Source organism: Rhincodon typus, chromosome 2, assembly GCF_021869965.1.
Source record: "Rhincodon typus isolate 14 chromosome 2, sRhiTyp1.1, whole genome shotgun sequence".
Lineage (NCBI taxonomy): Eukaryota > Metazoa > Chordata > Chondrichthyes > Orectolobiformes > Rhincodontidae > Rhincodon > Rhincodon typus.
In genome coordinates this window covers 71,757,153-71,774,417 of record NC_063333.1, presented here as the reverse complement: position 1 = coordinate 71,774,417, position 17,265 = coordinate 71,757,153, and the positions used below count along the sequence as shown (strand labels likewise).

Genomic DNA, 17,265 nt, shown 5'->3' with positions numbered 1-17,265 from the left:
CAGAGGTCATGGTCACAATCACCGGGTGGGATGGGGGTATTGTTGATAATTAGATTTGGTAAGATGTACATTAATGGGTCAGGCTCAGGAACCAGATGGTTTTGTATGGTGTGGTGTCAAGGAATGCAGATGAAAGGAGGGTAGAAGGTCAGGAGAAGCATTGGAACATGCTTTGTTAAGGGCACAAAGGGGAAGAAATAGGCAAATTAATAAACACATTGATGTGATCAGTGGAAATATCAGTGGGGTGGTTTCTTTCCAAGGTGACAGGGATTACAAAGACTGGTGGGCTCTTGGAGGGTGACAAGGGAAGGGTTGAACAAATTCATTCTAACCATGAAAGTAAATCTCATTATTTTGAATAATTTGCCAAACTTTCTTCTACTTTCAAAAGGCTACACCCAAAGTAGGAAGACAATTATTTTTTGGGTGGGTGTAGTTAAGGTTTAGATTTCAGACTGACTGAAGGGACATTCTATGAATCGTGATTCCAGTGGATTCAGTTCTCAAATAAACAGTTATATTTCCAGAACTGATGACATCACATTCCAGTGAAATTCCGTCAAGTCATGGAGTCATTGTGCACAGTCAGCTCATTGCGATCTTGATGTCTCATGCAGCTATGGAGGAAGTGAATATATTCAATCTATAAGGTGCCTCACCAGGGCTGGAATCTCCTGCCAGACAAGTGAAGGATGGGGGCCTTGGCATCAATAAATCATTGATTGAGAAGCATTTCATTTTGCACTATTGTTCTAAATAAAGGGTGATTTCTTAGTTTTAATGTATTGGTACTGTGATCACTTAGAAGTTTCAAACTGCACGGACAAAACTAGCCTTTGGGCTAATTGTGGGCAACTGTAACTGCACCATAGTGTATATTCACACAACTACTGGTTCCTGGAGAGAACTATGATTATAGACCTTGCCTCAAGCAGAGTGGAGGGGAATTATGGTGTACAGACCTTGGAGCATGCTCCTCAGTTATCCTATATCCTGCACGTTGTCACTAGTTCCCTTTATGATCTCACTATATCTACAGTCCTGGAGTATATTAGGTTTCTTGACTCTCAATGTCATATTGAGCCAGATTCTCACTTCAAAAATCCATTTGACATGCATCATACTCTTTTCTTAGTTTCATTACATTCCCTTTCTCCTGTGTTATCCAAGGAACATGACATTGATGCTCTGCCTTTACATCTTTTTGCAATGTACCAAACCTGCACATGAAACTTCTCTACCTTAAAGATCATTCATTGCACAGTTTCAGTTTACCTGTCAAATTCTGGTTCTGTTCTACCCTGGCTAGATCCTCACTCAGACTGCTCAAGATAGTCCTCTTCCAATTTAACCTTAGCTTGTCCCTTGTTCCTCTGGAATATGAACCTAAGCCCTGTGATATGATAATTACTCTCATCTGAGTTGTCCTCTGCAAACGATAGGCCCACTTGCCTCATTTCATTTCCCCAACACCAAATCCAGCGATGAATGTCTCCTTCCTAACTGGACTGAGAACATGTTCATCAAGAAGCATTTCAGAAATTCTTCACCTTACTTGGCGTTTACTCTAACATTGTGACAGCTGATATTTAGATAACCAAAGCTCCAAGTGTCACATCTGTATAATTCCTGCAAATCTCTCTGATTTTCTTGTCTTCTTCATATATCATGCTATTCCTGTGAATATGCTTCTATAAGGATTAATCACCAAAAATCATTGGCATTTAGTCACCTCCAAATACATCTTCTATTCATAGCTGTGATGGGAATGAACAATGTTTGCAAAGATATCAGGAGATAACTTTGATCTGTAGAATCTGAGCAGTAATCTGTCGGAGCAATTGCCCACCCATTGTACAGCCCATTTGATTTGTATCTCAATGCAATTAGTAAGCAATCTGTTTAATCAGCATGAATGATGTAGTTTAAAATTAGCCAACCATCCATGCAGTCTATTGCTTTTCAATCTCACTGCAGAAAGGAAGTTGTCCTCCACTGATATCCATCCTGACTTTAACTGATTATACCTGCCAAGTTTGTGATGTGTTCAGGTTGATTTACCCTCCATTAGCTTTAATGGAGCATAAGATGGATATCCAATACAAACCTACTCACTTGAAAATTAATCAGAGCTCAAAATTCAAAAGAGTTGGGACATAGCAAAAATCACCATCACTGGCTATTGTTGATCCCATATGTGCACACATATACATGTGCATTGACTCATCTGAATTTAATCAAGCTTAGTCTATAGAACGATAGAACCATAGAATTTTACAGTACAAAAGGAGGCCTTTTGAACCATTATGTCTATATCATGCTCCAGCCTCCAGTTCTATCTCTGTAGCCCTCTAACTTCATCACTTTCAAATATACATCCAGCTCTCTTTTAAAACCTCCTATGGGATCCACCTCCACCATTCTCCCAGGTGGTGCATTCTAAATCCTAACATTTCTCTAAGTAAAGAAGTTTTGCCTCATCTCCTACCTCTCTTGTTTATTGAATATTGAAATTGTGACCCCCTGGTTACTGATGTATCAACTACTGGAAGTAGAATATCCTTCTTTGCCCTGTCAAAATTGTTCACAACTTTGATCACCTTAATAAAGTTATTTCTTAATCTTTTCTGCTGCAAGGAGAATAAGCTTAATCTCTCTAATCATTCCTTGTATCTAAAATCCTTTATTCCTGGTATCATTCCAGTAAATCTCCTTTGAACTTTCTCCAGGGCTTTAATATCCTTCCTTAAATAAAGTGCCCAGAACTTAACACAACACTCCAAATGTGATCTGACCAAAGATTTGCACAGGTGTAGCATCACTTCCTTGCTTTTATACTCTATGTTTCTATTTATAAACCTAAGGATTCTATAAGCCTGAAACAACTGCTTCAACTTGCCTGGCCTCCTTCAGAGAATCATGCCTGTGAACTCCAAGGTCCCTCAGTTCCTGCACTCACCTCAAAGTTGTACCATGGAACCTGTACTGTCTCTCTGTGTTTCTTCCACCAAAATGCATTACCTCACATTTCTCTGCATTGAATTTCATCTGCCAGCTGCCATTTGGCCAACTTGTCAATGTCTCTTTGAAGTCACTCAGCACCATCCTCATAATTCACTATTCTCCCTAGCTTAGTATCATCCACAAATTTAGATATTTTGCTTTCACCACCCATCTCCCAATTGTTTGTATAAATCAGAAAATAGCACCCATTCCTGGGGAACACCACTTTCAACTCATCTCCAATCTGAGAAATGCTCATCTACACCTACCCTCTGTTTCCTGTCCTTTAGCCAACTTCTAATCCATGCTGCCAAGGACCTATCAATCCCAAACATTTCTAATTTGCTAACCAACCTGCCATGTGGTACCGTATCAAATGCTTTCTACAGGTTCAAATATACAACAGTCATAGCAATATCCTCATCCACTGCCTGTGTCACCTTATCAAAGAACTCAATTAGATTTGTCAGACATGACCTGCCCTGGACAAAGCCATGTTGACTGTCTAGTATTAACTAATTTTTTCCTAAGTGTATATTTACCTTATCCCACATTATAGCCTCCATCAGTTTTCTCACTACTGACGTAAAGCTCACAGATCTGTGATTTCCTGGGTTATCCTTTGTTCCCTTTTTAAAAAAACAGTATCATATTTGCAATCTTCCAGGCCCGTGGGTCTAAAGCTGTGTTCAGGAAGGCCTGGAAAAGTTCTGTCAAAGACTCCACAATTTGATCCCTTAGCTTTCTCAGCAAACTAGGGCGCATCCCATCTAAACCTGGTGACTTCTCTACCTAGAGTGTTGCCAGCCTTTTTAGCACCTCTTGTTTGTCTATCTCTATACTGCTTAGTTGCTCAACACTCATGTTTTCTATTGTCACCATCTTAAAATTTGGTAAAGACTGAAGCAAGATATTAATCTAGAACCTCTGCCATACCCTTTGATTCAGTGAGCAGCTTACTCTGCTTGTTCCTAATGGACCCCACCCTAACCTTCACTATTTTTGTACTGTTAATATACTTGAAGAACTATTTGTTTTAGCACAGCCTGCCGTTCTTTCCTCATGCTTCCTCCTAGCCTTCCTTGCCAGCCTTAGCCTCTCTCCTGCATTTGAGATATTCTTCCTGATTTCTATTGCTATTATAATTCCAGTATGCGTTGCATACCTCCTTTTTCTTCCTTATTTTCTCATTAATATCCTTAGTCATTCAGAGTTGTCTAGCTTTGGATACCCCATATTTACTTCTCATGGGTATTTACCTAGCTTGTACCCTATTCATCTCCCTTTTAAAATTCTTCCATTTTTCATCTGTTGTTTTATCCAGCAAAATGCGTTTCTGATAAACATGCTCCAGTTCAACTTTTAGACACCCAAAATCTGCCCTTTTCTAGTCTGGGATCTTAATCATTGATTGATTTTTATCCTTTTCCAACTTAATACTGAACCTTATTATGTTATGATCACTGTTTCCTGAATGCTCCTCCACTCTGACATTCTCCACTTGGCCTGCCTCATTTTCTGGGACCAGATCCAGCACAGCTCCCTCCCAGGTAGGACTGGAAATGTATTGTTCCAGAAAGTTCTCCCGCATGCATTGTAGGAATTTTTCCCCTTCCATGCCCTACACCCTCCCATTTTCCCAGTCTACCCTAGGGTAATTGAAATCACGAACTATCACAACAATCACTTGTCCTGCAAATCTCCATAATCTACTCACAAATACTCTCTTTTACTTCCTCCCCACTATTTGGAGGTCTATAATAAATACCTAACAAGGTCACTGCTCCCTTCCTGTTTCTCACTTCTAACCATATAGATTCTAATTCAGGAACTGTATTGTGTTCAAGGACAATGATACTATCTTTCACCAAGACTGCCACACCTCCTCCCCTTACACCCATCCTATTTTGACTAAAAGCCTTATAACCTAGGATATTAAATATCCAGTCCTGTTCTGGCTCGAGTCATGAATTTGGTGATGACTAGTTTACAGAAACTATTTGGTCTTACCTGATTTTTTGTTTTGTTCAGTTGAGGTTAGAAACTTCAAACAAAGGAAACAGAAATTGAACAAAATTACCTCTAGGACTTCATCTGGTATAACTTGTCTCCACTTTGGTGTGGATTGAATGGATTCATATGAATTGATCATAACCTCCACTGCTTTTGGACAGGTGTAGCATGATTGTAGTACCTGGATATAAACAAAAAGTAAATTTTATCCTCTTTTGTTTGTTTATTGAAGAATGAATTTGAAACATTGATGCATATGACTGGCAGGGTAAACATACAAGGTTTTCCAAGGGGTAATTTATTGTTCTCATAATTTGAAGATATGGAACTCAAATCTCCATCAACCCTCTAGCGTAGTCCTGTCAGGATTCTAGGACAGAGTCCACAAAATAGATGGTGAATAAGATATACCTGGGTTCCACCCACTCCCAACACTGTTATCCACATCAGTGATTAACAGTCAGGTAACAGGTCCAAAAGTCCTCATCGATTCTCACGTTCCATGGACAAGCTGCTTCATGAAGTGATAACCAGTATACATTCATGACTGATTGCCTAGTTTTGAAGGGAATTAATATAAGCTCAATCTGTGTCTTCTTCTGAGCTTCTGGAACATTCAACCAACTCTCATTAGCTGTCTGCAAGCATAATTTTTCATCATGGTGCTGTGGTAAGTGGAAGATCAGTGCTTTTCCCCATCCATCCCATACCTCAAACTACAAATGGCAGGAACTCACAATATGGCAACGCAGACACATTCCATTTTTATTTAAATTGGGAAACACAATCCCAATCTTAATACTTTGACAGGATCAAAGGCCCAGGAAAATTTGGGTGGATGTAAACATGAAGTTTGGACCACAGCAGTTAATTATGTATAGTGACCAATAGGCATAATTTGCTCCACCAATAGTAACTTTTATCAATTCTTACTCCCAGTATGTATTACTGCTAAGAACCAGAACATATCAAGGATTTTGATGAGTACTCTGCCTTCTTTTCTGCCAATTAAAAATAATTGACAGAACATCATTAAGTGGAAACACCTAAATTACCCATTGTGCGCTCCCATGGGGCAAGCTGTACACATGGGAGCATGACTTTTACAAATTTATCCCTTTAAGCTTTAAACCATGCTAAAGTGGGGTAATGAAGCCCCAATACACATCTGTGTTCAATACTGATGATGATGGATGTTTAACTATTTGTTAGTGCAAGGCAAAAGCTATGTCGCAAAACCTGTTCTATTTCAAAATGCATTTTTGGGATGCTTCCCAATTTCTCTTTGAAGTATTTACAAAGTTGTTTGGGTTGACACCATGGATTGATCTACTTCCCTGGATACAACTCTTAGCTGATTTGGCTAACATGAAGATTTAGCTTCAGGGCGTGATTCCACACCATACTGGCTGCTTTTGTAGATTGTACTGTTTCCACAATTTCACAACAGAACTTTTCTGTCTCCACCTTATCTAAAAAAGAGTAATGTCTTTCATTCTCAGCAGCTCCAATAAATTCCCTTATTAACATACTATTGCACAGAAAACTGATCTTTGCATCATCTCTCTCTAATGCAGATATTCATTCCACTCTTTTCAGTGTTTTGATGTCAGTGTTATTCATCAATAGATCACTATATTATTTGCATATGCATTCTCATTATATCACAACTCCAGATCCACCCCACATCCTACTTCTCTCAACTTATCATTTCATCAATTTCTTGAAACTATTTACATTCTCACCATCTCCCTGCACTCAAATTTCAAACATCAGAGATTTTGAGTTGACACATTGATTTTTTTTTTTAGCTAAGTGACAGTGGTATTAGGTTTTCTGGAGGGATTTTCATTGTGAGGCCTAACAAGTTTTCTCACTGCATCTTACCAAACTCACTTCATTAACTGCAATAAAACAAAGAGCTGCAGATGTTGGAGATCTGAAACAAAGACAAAAATTGCTGGCATTTTATTTCCAGCTGCTTAGAATTCTGATGAAGTCACCCGACTGGAAATGTTAACTCTATTTTCTTCCATAGATGCTGCCAGACCTGCTAAGTTTCGACAGCAATTTCTGTTTTCGTTTTTCTTCATTAACTACCTGTCCTGCCCCTATGGTCGCTCTCACATGATTCTAGCCCCATCTTACCACACACCATCTGAGGACGACTCGCTACTGCCTGAATATCCAAGAATTGACTGCCATCTCTGGTACTGCCCTATCTTTAAAGGATGTTTTGCACCTAGACAAACACTGTCAGCTACCCTGCACAATCCCTGACATTTGCCCCCGATGTGGTACATAAGGGAAATTTGTTGCCCAGTTAGTGGGCAGGGACCTAGAATTTCTGGTGAACAGTGTGGTTTCAAAGTGGGATGTCCTCTTTCCCCAGGACCAGCAAAAGAGGCCACGACACAAGACTATGCCAGCCTGAATTGTACTTGTCCCCCAGTTCAGTGCAGTCTCAGCCATCTGAAGGAATGTGCTGCAATGTAACAAAAATCTCAAAGAGTTTCTCCACCTTGCCAGCATAAGTGCTACAATCTTCTCTCTGCTACCTCATACTGACTCTATCACTGCTACTGTTCTCACGTCCCACCAAGCCTCAGATTCTACCATTCTTAATATTGCCTGCAACATCTGCCTTCACTCACCACAACCCCCTACACCACCAGGCCTGCATACCCTCTGCACTGTCTGCTCACTTGCTCAGGACACCTTCCCCATCTGCACCAAAATGAATAGCTATGCCACCCACTTTCATCAGCCTTAGTACCTGACTGTCTCTCATTTTAGAAGGAAACAGCCCACAATAAACCAAAAAGAGTCAAGATGACATTCAGGTCTTCACTGTTAATGTGAAGAGCATCCAGACTCTCACCATCCCACAGGCTGATTGCTCACCCACAAGCTTCTGTACTGCTACTGAAAGCTGCCCTTGACTTGCTGTGCTGGAACCTCCACAGTGAAGGCTACCTCCTTGACTTGACTGAGACCTGCTTACAAATATGTCAAGCTTCTTGATTTTGGGTCTTCACTAAATGGTGTGGCAACCAATGTAATGAGCCTGGTGTCTCAGGCTGAGGAGGCAAAACTTAAAAAGGCAAGACAGGGCAATGCAAAGCAAGGCAATGCAATACAAGGTAGGGATGGTGGGAGCATCCAGGAAGACTCAGTGTGACTGAGCGTTATGCCAGCAAATTAATAGGCCGGAGATGCAGCCTGCTCCATGCTATGAGTGTATGGAAGTGTATCTCTAAGCACACAGAATCCTTGCTACAGCATGACAGTGATGCTTGGTAATGCAGCCCGAGGTGCAGCACTGAAGTGTTGAAGTAGACCTCAACCAGATTGGTGATATACTATGAGGATTCTTAGGGTTGGCACATGTCAGATGCTAATCCCCATGGAGATGCAGTGCATATGGGTGATGCCCAGTGAGACAGCCCTAAGATGTTGGTGTCCGACATGGAGGTCCTTTGGAGCAAGCGGTGAGCTGAAGATAGCAAGTACCTGCTCTGGTTTCCATAGTGAGAATTCACAATGTCGAGCTTCTCGGCAGGTTTGGTAAGATAGGAAACTGAATATTAATGAGGTGAGTTATGCCCCGAATAATGCGTTTAACAAGTTTAAGTCCCCCTAAACTGGCAAAGTGTTGCTGTCTCATGAGAAACTCAGCTTGCCACTTGGCAAACGCAGAAAAGACACAGTGAGTTGCTCCCGATGTCAAGGTTGACCTTGCTGGACTTCTTGCAAGATTTTGGCACAAATTCCACCATGACTCATTGCATTCATGCTCCTGTAAGATTTGACTTTTGTCTTTGGAAACTTGAATAGCTCACTGTGATCTTGTTTGCACAATTGCTGGATGGGGGTTATACTCTTCCATCATTTCTGTAACTCTCATCATTATTCATGGTAGATGGTATCCATTCTGTTCTCATTATCCCAAATTTTATACATTAGTCATATTGACTTGTTCCAGCTGCTTCAAGGAAAATGAATGCTTTTCTGTTTCTTCAGAATCTTTGTGCTAGACTTCAAACAATGTAAGATCATGGCTGAATACTTTCTAAGAACAGCACCTACTGGTTTCCTATCACTTATCAAAACTTTTTGGCCTGGTACCAAAACTGACAAAGCTCACTCAATGCCTGGAATTCAACCAATTATTTTGTTTCATTTTGTGGTTGTTCTCAATTCCTCTCCCTTATTTGTGTTCTTGAGACGTGATAATTAGTTTTACGATTTTGCCATAGTATTGGAATTTCTGCTTTCAGTCTTCTACCCATCAGAAATTGTGCCAGTAAGTTTCCAATCAGTAAAACTAAATTCAAATCTTTGTTTCTGACAAAATAGTTTTTTTGCTCTTTTGGCTTCTCCAATGGTCCATGGATGAAGAGGAAAAGTCATGACATGATTAATTCCTGATTCTTTTTCGAATTATAAAAAAATTTCATTCATGAATTGTAGACTGTTGTCTGAAACAATCTCATCTGGAAACTCATGTGTAGCAAAGGTTTTCTTCAGTGCTGTGGTTACTGTCTCAAGCTGTGGTTGTGTGAAATCTAGTAAACTGTATCCACTTGGATTAGTAATCCATTTTTATCAAGTGTGCTTTCCCTTGAACATTAAGTAAGTATAGTGTCAACATTTGCCAAGACCTGTCAAGGAAATGAGAAAATAATGAGAGCTCCATTTGTGTCTGACTATTCATTGCACATGTATGACAGCAGGAAAGGAATTCCTTTCTTTTAAAATGCTTGGACACCATACAGACTACAGTGCATCAGCTCTATGTTTGATATTCCTAAGTGCCCTCTATGAAGTCTATGAAATTTCTTCCCTCATAGATTTTGCACTTGCTGAACTGTGATTGAAAACTCGAATATCATGAACTATGGTTAAATGTCTGCTTTGTTTATGATACTTGCGTAAAGGAATTTTAGTTGGACTGTATTTGGACCAACTGTCTAGACAGCGGCTCCAGAGGTATGTGCACTCTGTATCTGCCTTCTGAGCTTCTCAAATTTTCTGTAACCTCTTCTCAGAAGGAGCGAGAGAATTTATTATGACTGATGAAAATATTTCATCTCTTCATCAAGGGCTAAATTCTCTCAGTCAGCTTGATCAATTTAGTCCAGATAGTGCATTAGCTGACAGCTGCATTTTCACTAGTATGTAGACTGGTGTGGAATCATATTAAATCAGCCTGAGTCTGAGCCTCAGGATTGTTAGCAACATTTTGAATATCACCTTGGAATATAATGGGGTAACTAATGGTTTGTGATCTATCTTCTTTTGAAACTCAAATCCCATCAGATAATCAAAGAAATATACACATCCCCATGTTACTGCTTAAGCTTTTTGGTCTATGGTCGCTTTGAATTGATCTGTCTCCATTAGTTCTACGGATGCTGAATAACGTGATTTTTTTCTATGATCACCCTCAACTGGGATGAGTACTGTGCCTGCCTAATCCCATTCAAGATGCACTGCACTGTGTACAACTGGGATTGTGATGGGCTAACGTGTCTGAAGGAAGTAATTTCTCCTCAATTGTCTGGAATACTGTGGCATGCTCCCAATCCCATGGTCACAGTTGACCTTTTCTCAACGGATCTCTTATAGTTTGTGTGATTGGAGCCAAATTAGGAACAAATTGCTTTCCCTAGTTGGCCATTCCTGGAAATTACTGAAAGTCATTGAATCTCTTTATGTGTGGAATTTCATTTAACACCTTCATTTTATTAGAATCTACCATGATCCCTCTCTGGACTTGTTCTTTTTCCTTCTCAGGAATTTTCACTTGCTTGGGACCCTTTTGCTGCTATGGTGGCAATGATATACATTGGAGTCTGCAAAAAGGTTTAGAGTGTCCAAGCTTTCCAAATTGGAAACACTCAAATCCCCTGGCTGGGCAATATTGGCACTTGTGGCATTGCTTTGCTCGAGAGCATGAACATCCTAATTTGATTCATAGATTCTTACTCTTTAATCAGTTTTGTAGGCTTTTGGGAGAATGGCACTGCCAACTGACTGATTCAGACAAATTGCCTCCTTATTTCCTTGGTTAATGATCTGACTCTGAACCATGAGCTTGTGTCTCATTCTGAATTGTTTGCTCCAAAGTCAAATCATCTTTCGATTCTAAGAAATCTGCTAACTACTCATTGCAGGCACCTATGATGATCCAATCACAAATGAGTTCAGTTTTTAGAGCTCCATATCCACAACAACTAACCTACCCTAACCTATAAATATTTGTTAGAAATGTTTTGATTAATTCCCTTTGTCTCTAACACTTTTGATTAAATCACACCTCAATTCCAAAGCTTTCTGAGCTGAAATATTCGTTAAATACTTTTAGGATGGACTCAAAATCTGCAGAAGTTTCTTCGAGCCCCATCTCATAAGATCATCACTGGTTATAGGTCTATTTGCATACAGGAAGGTACTGTTGTCTGATTCCTGGGAGTTCGAATAAACTATTTTGTTTGCATACAATTATACAGAATACTGACCCTAGCATTCCAGCTGTCCAATTTAGTTATTCTGTCTATTATTCTCAGAGAGGCTTGCTAGATCTATTGGAAATCTATCCCATTCACATGGTGTTAGTGCTACACAATATGATGGACGGTACCCTAGATGTCCAAAGGATTGTGCATTGGTCACTCCTACCAATAAAGACAAGGTACAGGTGGATCTGCTGCAGGTAGATAGGTGAGAACAAAGTCAAGTATATTTTTCCTTCTTGTGCTTCCCTTATCACCTGTCACACGCCCAGTCTAACAGCTTTGCCTGCTTGCCAAAGTTGGGAAAATACAGAGAGAATGAAAAAAAAATCAGCCTCTTGGCATGAAGAAAACCTTTCTTGATTAACCTACAAGGCTGAAATGGTAACTTCAGGATCTTGCCACAGTATGGCAACTACCTTAATTCAATGCACTTGCATTTTCATTAAAACCTCAACTTGCCTTACTTATATGCCATTTCCAATTCTCCTTCCATCCACTAAGAAACTAGTTAGTGCAAATTCCCAACATGTAAATCAGAGCGGCTACTTTCTTCACCCAAATCATTATGAACCTTCTTCCTCAGAACAATGATCCTGCACGCTCCTTGACCACTATCCTCCTCCACGCTTCATCTAGGCAAGTTGACATCAGTAAACAGCCAACCTCACCACATCATCATACCTGCTCTCAGACCAGCTCAGACACCACTTCAATCCTTCAACACTTTACTTTGGAACCCGGGCACCTTTGCATTGCGTGTTTTGCAGGCAAGAACAGACATGCATCTCATTCATTGCAGAAGATATTTCTACGTTACATTGACTCATGCAGCTTTTGGCTCTTAGCTTCTCTCACTTCAGCAATTACTTGGAGGCTGCCAGCCTCTGTCCACTTGACATTGTTTTCTTAGCCCACAGGCTGTTTAGTGTTCAGTTACGTCTGCCAGCCACTACGGCTTGCATCATTTTTTAGAGCAGAAGGAGACGCTGATTGCTTGTGAGGGTGGGCAGTACTGAGCAGTCAATCTATCTGTCAGTAGTTACATGTCACTGTTTAGCATTGTGCTATATCAACATCAGCATGAGTCAGCAGTTTACATAGCAAAAACACAGCATGTGCTTGAAGCGAATGGCAATGTGTGAATGTCAAAGGGAGCAGTCCATAGTGGTGTGAAGTGGAACTTCAGTCAGTCAAGGGTGACCACCACAATCAGCCAAGGAGCTCATCCGATAACCCAGCAGGGCATTAGCTATAATCAGTCAGGCATTGGCCCCGCTCAAGTCTACAAATTTGTGCCCTTGCATTCCAGGGATTGAGCATGGTCAGTCCTGCAGGTTAAGTGCAAGGAGAGAAGGGACTCCAGGTGGGTCAGTTCGAGTGTTGGTGTCAGTTAGGGTTGTTCTGCCAAATCAATCCAAAACGTGGGCCTCACTCCATCCTGGTGGTTTGGTCAATACTGAGTTGCATCAGGGAGGGGGAAAGATGTGGGAATCTTTTTTTGTACCAGTAGGCAATCACACCTTTATTAGGATCGGGTCATCTGATTTGGTCAATGTTCAAGGGCCAGAGAGTGTGACCCTGGGTGAGCTTTGAACGGGTGCTATGCAAACTGGCATTGGACAAATCAGCTTAAAGATATGAACACCATTCGGGGACTGCAATGGAAGAAGTGGGTTCTACTCTGTGGGGAAGTGGCACCAGTACCAGGAAAACTGGTTGTACCGATGGAATGGTCTCCACCTGAAATGTGCTGAGATCAGTGTTCTTGCAAGCCACGTAACTAGGGAATTAGAGAGAGTTTTAAATGAAAAAGGTGGGGCAAGGGATCAAATTTTGGACCATATGGGAAATTAAAGAGGAGGCACAAGGCAAAAGAATATGGTATTAATGCAGGAAATGATCAACATCTCGAACTGACCTACCTGGAATCCCTTCTCTCCTTGCACTTAACCTGCAGGACTGACCATGCTCAATCCCTGGAATGCAAGGGCACAAATTTGTAGACTTGAGTGGGGCCAATGCCTGACTGATTATAGCTAATGCCCTGCTGGGTTATCGGATGAGCTCCTTGGCTGATAGATGGAAAGAGAGTAAAAATTTAAGAGTTAGTCAATGGATGTTACTGGAAGTTGAAAAAAGATTAAATCTAAAGTGTCAGTATTTGAATGCACATAGCATTCGAAACAGACAAACTGAGAGTGCAAATAGAAACAAATAAGTATGATTTGATATCCATTATAGAAACATGGTTGCAAGATGACATAGATTGAGACCTGAATCTGAAGGCTACAGTTCATTTAGGAAGGGTGGGAAACTAAGAAATTGTGGAATGATGGCTTTGTTAGTTAGCGATGGTATTAGCACAATAAAGAATTATGCCCTAAGTTAGGATAACCAGGATGATGAATGATTTGTGTAGAGATGAGAGATGATGAAGGGCAAGAAGTCACTTGTGGGACTGGTGTATAGGATATCTAACAATAACCACACAGTAAGTAAGTAAAGTATATTTACCATAGTCCCAGAGGACCATACAGCTGCTCTCCCATTAGAGAGACACAACTAGTGGTGGTTTGACCTGAGGGTCATCATGCCTCAGGGTGAGGGATGAGGTAGAGTGGAGCTTAAAGGATGGAATTATGAGAGGTTATCAGAATAACACTGTGATAATCATGGGAGATTTACTCTATGTATCAATTGAAAAAGTCAGATGGGCCAAGAAAGCTAGATCAGGACATCATAGGATGTTATCGGGATAGTTCTTACAGCAGCGTGTTCTGGAATTGACCATTGAGCAGTCTATACTAGGCCTGGTATAATGCAACAAGATAGAATTAATTAATGAAAGTGTCCCTAGGTAGCAGCAACAGTTTGAGTGAAAAAGAAATGAGTCCAAAACTATTTTAAATAAAAGTTCATAAGGCCAATTGTGAGAGAATGAAAACAGATTTGGCTGAAGTGAATTACTAAATTAGATTAAAGGATTGGTCAATAATGATACAGTGGTAACAATTTAAGGGGATATTTCAGGAAGTATAGAATAAATGCATCCTAATGAGTAAGAAAAATCCCAAGGGATGGATCCAACATCTATTGTTAGAATTAGAATTCCTACAGTGTGGAAACAGGCCCTTCGGCCCAACAAGTCCACACCGAACCTCAGAGCATTCCACCCAGATCCATCCCCCTATGACCCACCTAATATACACCCTCTACCTCCCTGAACACTACAGGCAATTTAGCATGGCCAATCCACCTAACCTGCACATCTTCGGTCCATGGGAGGAAACCAGAGCACCCGGAGGAAACCCACGCAGACACGGGGAGAACGTGCAAACTCCACACAGACAGTCGCCCGAGGCTGCAATCGAACCCAGGTCCCTGGCGCTGTGAGGCAGCAGTGCTAACCACTGTGCCACCGTGTCGCCCTGACATGTCTAGAAATGTTAAAGATAGCATCAAATTTAAAGAAAAAGCATTGGCCAAAGACAGGTAAAAGATCAGAACATAAAAAACAGCAAGGAATAACCAAAAATTTAGTAAGCAGGGAAAATCAAAGAATGAGAGAAAGCTAGCAAAAAATATTAAAACAGCTAATAAGGTGTCCTACAAATATTTAAGAAAGAACGGAGTTAACAAAGAGAGCATTTTATCCGATAGAAAGTGAGCCTGTTGAGTTAATAATGGAAATGAAGAGATGAAAGATTGAATCGAGCAGGTATATTGGATCAGTCTTCATAATACAGGATATATATGACATCCTAGAAGCAGCTATAAATCAGGTAATGGAAGGGAGAGAGGAACTCAGGAAATTTACAATTACCAGAGAAGTCTTAAACTGTTGGAGTTGGGGGCTGATAAGTTCCCAGATCCTAAGGGACTTCATCCTAGGGTCTTAAAAGAAGAGGCTGGTGAGACAGATGGTGCATTGGTTTTAATTTTCCAAAGCTCCTTAGATTTGAGGAAGGTTTGGATTATAGCAAATATAATTCCTTTACTCAAAAAGGGAATGATACAGAAAGTGAAAAAATACAGGCCAATTAACTTCACCTCGGTCATAAAGAGAAAATTAGAACCAGGTTAGATTCAAGGCAATCAAGTAGAGTCAACATCATTTTGTAAAGGGAAAATTATGTTTAAGCAATGTATTTGAGTTCTTTGTAGAAGTAACAAGCTGTGGATAAAGTGGAACCAATGTACATACTGTACTAAGATGTCCAGACGACATTTAATAAAGTGCTGCATCAAAGGTTATTGCAGAAAATAAAAGCTAGTGGTGTATGGGGTAACATATTGGTATGGATAGAAGACTGGCTGATGAACAGGAAGCAAAGAATAAGCGTTAACATGACTTTATCAGGTTGGCAATTTATTGAAATGGTTGGAATAAGAAACAGAGGGTATGGTTGCTAAATTTGCTGATGATGCGAAGGTAGGCAGGAAAATAAGTTGTGAAGCAGACATAAGGAGATTGCTAAAATGATAGATAGGTTCGGCAATTGGGCAAAGGTCTGGCAATTGGAGTATAATGTGAGAAAATTGTCCATTTTGGAAGAAAAATTAAAAAGAAACATATTAGCTAAATGGTGTGAGATTGCAGAGATGCAGAAAGATGTGGGTGTCCCAGTACGTGAAATAGAAGAGGTAAATATGCAGATACGTCAATTAAGTAAGAAAGTGATTAAGAAAGTCAGTAGAATGCCGCACCTTATTGCAAGGGGAATTGAATACAACAGTAAGAGCTAATGCTTCACTTACATTGGGCAGGCACTGTTGAGAGTACAGTATTCATAAAATTATTAAGGAAAGATGTAAATTCATTGAAAGCAGATCAGAGAAAGTTTACTGGACTAATACCTGGAATGGGTAAGTTGCCTTATGAGGAAAGGTTGAACAGGCAGATCTTGTATCTGCTGGAGTTTAGAAGAGTAAAAAGCAACTTATTTGAAATATATAAGATCATAAGTGTGCTTGATAGGTTGGATGTACTGAGGATGTTTCTTTTGTGGGTCACTGTTTAAAAGTAAGGGGACGCCCATTCAAAATAGATCAGATGAAATGTTTTTCTCACAGGGGGTTATGCTTGAAATCTTCTTCAAAGGTAGTTAGAGAAAGTCCTTCAAAATTTTAAGGCAAAGCTGAATATCTTCTTGTTAAGCAAGAGGGTGAAAGGTTAACAGGAAAATGAATTTGAGGTTATAATAAGATCTGCTGTGATTATATTAAAAGGTAGAGCAGGCTTGAGGAGCCAAATGGCCTATTCTTGCTCCTTCTTAATATGGGCTTTGTGTGGAGTTTCACTGGATGTCGCTAGTGCCTGCATAAGAGATGAGAAAGGGTTAATGGTGGAAGATGCATGAAAGCTTGTGATTAAGAATGAGTTTGTACTGATGGTAATGAGAAGGAAGCACCACATGATGAAGCTTACTGAGTTGGTCGCATTGTAAGATTTCCCCAGTGCCACATGAGCATTCCTGCTCTTCTCTGGCTAGATTGACTTTTTTTACTCATAGGGTATAAAACGTCTGCACTCTACCCACTGCTCATTTAGAATTTTTCAGCGTGGTTATGGGCCATGTTTTCCAACACGAAACATAGGAGGGATCTAGGTTGATGGAAGTGAATGACAAAGCAATTGGTGTTGATGCATGAGCAGGAGAGTTGGTGAGCTGTCCCCAGTGAGGGAGAAGAAAGTGCAGAAGGCAGGCAGGGTTAGTAGTTTGAG

At 40.3% G+C, this 17,265-nt stretch overlaps 1 protein-coding gene across 1 annotated transcript in view; it reads right to left on the bottom strand.

Annotated features, from left to right (window-relative positions):
* The window catches only part of asb4 (ankyrin repeat and SOCS box containing 4), a 29,622-nt gene that overhangs the window by 1,773 nt on the left and 10,584 nt on the right, over window positions 1-17,265 (bottom strand). Inside the window, exon 4 of the mRNA XM_020514596.2 lies at window positions 5,087-5,200. Coding sequence (XP_020370185.1) covers window positions 5,087-5,200 — 114 coding nt within the window. The remainder of the gene's footprint in view (window positions 1-5,086; window positions 5,201-17,265) is intronic.